Source organism: Camelina sativa, chromosome 1, assembly GCF_000633955.1.
Source record: "Camelina sativa cultivar DH55 chromosome 1, Cs, whole genome shotgun sequence".
Classification (NCBI taxonomy): domain Eukaryota; kingdom Viridiplantae; phylum Streptophyta; class Magnoliopsida; order Brassicales; family Brassicaceae; genus Camelina; species Camelina sativa.
Genome location: NC_025685.1, coordinates 22,436,029 through 22,436,908, shown reverse-complemented (window position 1 = coordinate 22,436,908; position 880 = coordinate 22,436,029). Strand labels below are relative to the sequence as shown.

Below are 880 nucleotides of genomic sequence, written 5' to 3'. Positions count from 1 at the left end.
AGGACAAACCAACTTTTGTTGGCTATGCGAGAAGCCACAGGTGAAATGAAATTCACTTCAGCTTTCGGTTTCTACTGTTTTGTTTGGATTTGTGACCATTTAACATTTGATTCTATGAACTCTTCCAGAAACTGATTATTCCATTTGAGATGCGCGGGTACCAGGGCGTCTATAATTTAGAAAACAAGGTAATCTTGCTCTTCTCTAAAGCCTAAGAACTGGGAGAGTTGTATAAGGTAGTACAAGTTACTTACTGTATTCTCAAATGAAACAGATTTATGCGGCTGCAGCTAGAGGTCTTATGCCTTCTCAAAACACTTCTCTGGTTAAATTCCCTCTTCCAGACCAAAAAGACCCGTTTTCCTTAAAACCTGGTTCTGTTCCCTGTACAACACAAGAGAAGAAAGCACTTGATTCAGAGCAAGTTAACACTCTCATAGCTGCAATTGCCGGGGCAAAAGCAGCGGCTACTCAATTCTCGAACAAGGGACAAAGTCTCCAAACAAATAATACAAGTGATTACACAACAAGAAGCAAGGGCATAGTTATTGAAGATGATGCAGCAGAGTCCCTAGATAACCCGGTTGTTGGTTCTGGTGGAGCGTCTGGCCGTACTTATACAACAAGAAGCAAGAGCAAAGGCACACAGATGGTTGAAGCAATATGTAGTGAAAACAACAGCAGCAGAAAAGTGGAAGATGATACAAATTTGACAGAAAAGTACAATGTGGAATCTAGTCAAAGAAGTGTAGTCACAAAGCGAGACGACAGGAATACAAGTATTGGTGAAAGAAGGTTTGATCCTGGATCTGCCCGGGTACGTATATTTCTTTTACATGATTAAGCGATAATTACAAACAGTAGTTGACTTTGTTCGTCT

The 880-nt window shown here is 40.6% G+C and overlaps 1 protein-coding gene across 1 annotated transcript in view; it reads left to right on the top strand.

The window, feature by feature from the left end:
• Positions 1-880, top strand: part of LOC104701749 — a 2,984-nt gene that overhangs the window by 987 nt on the left and 1,117 nt on the right. The window contains exons 4-6 of the mRNA XM_010417491.2: positions 1-40; positions 129-188; positions 275-817. The exon at positions 1-40 is cut by the window's left edge and continues 5 nt beyond it. Of these exons, the coding sequence (XP_010415793.2) occupies positions 1-40; positions 129-188; positions 275-817 (643 nt within the window). The remainder of the gene's footprint in view (positions 41-128; positions 189-274; positions 818-880) is intronic.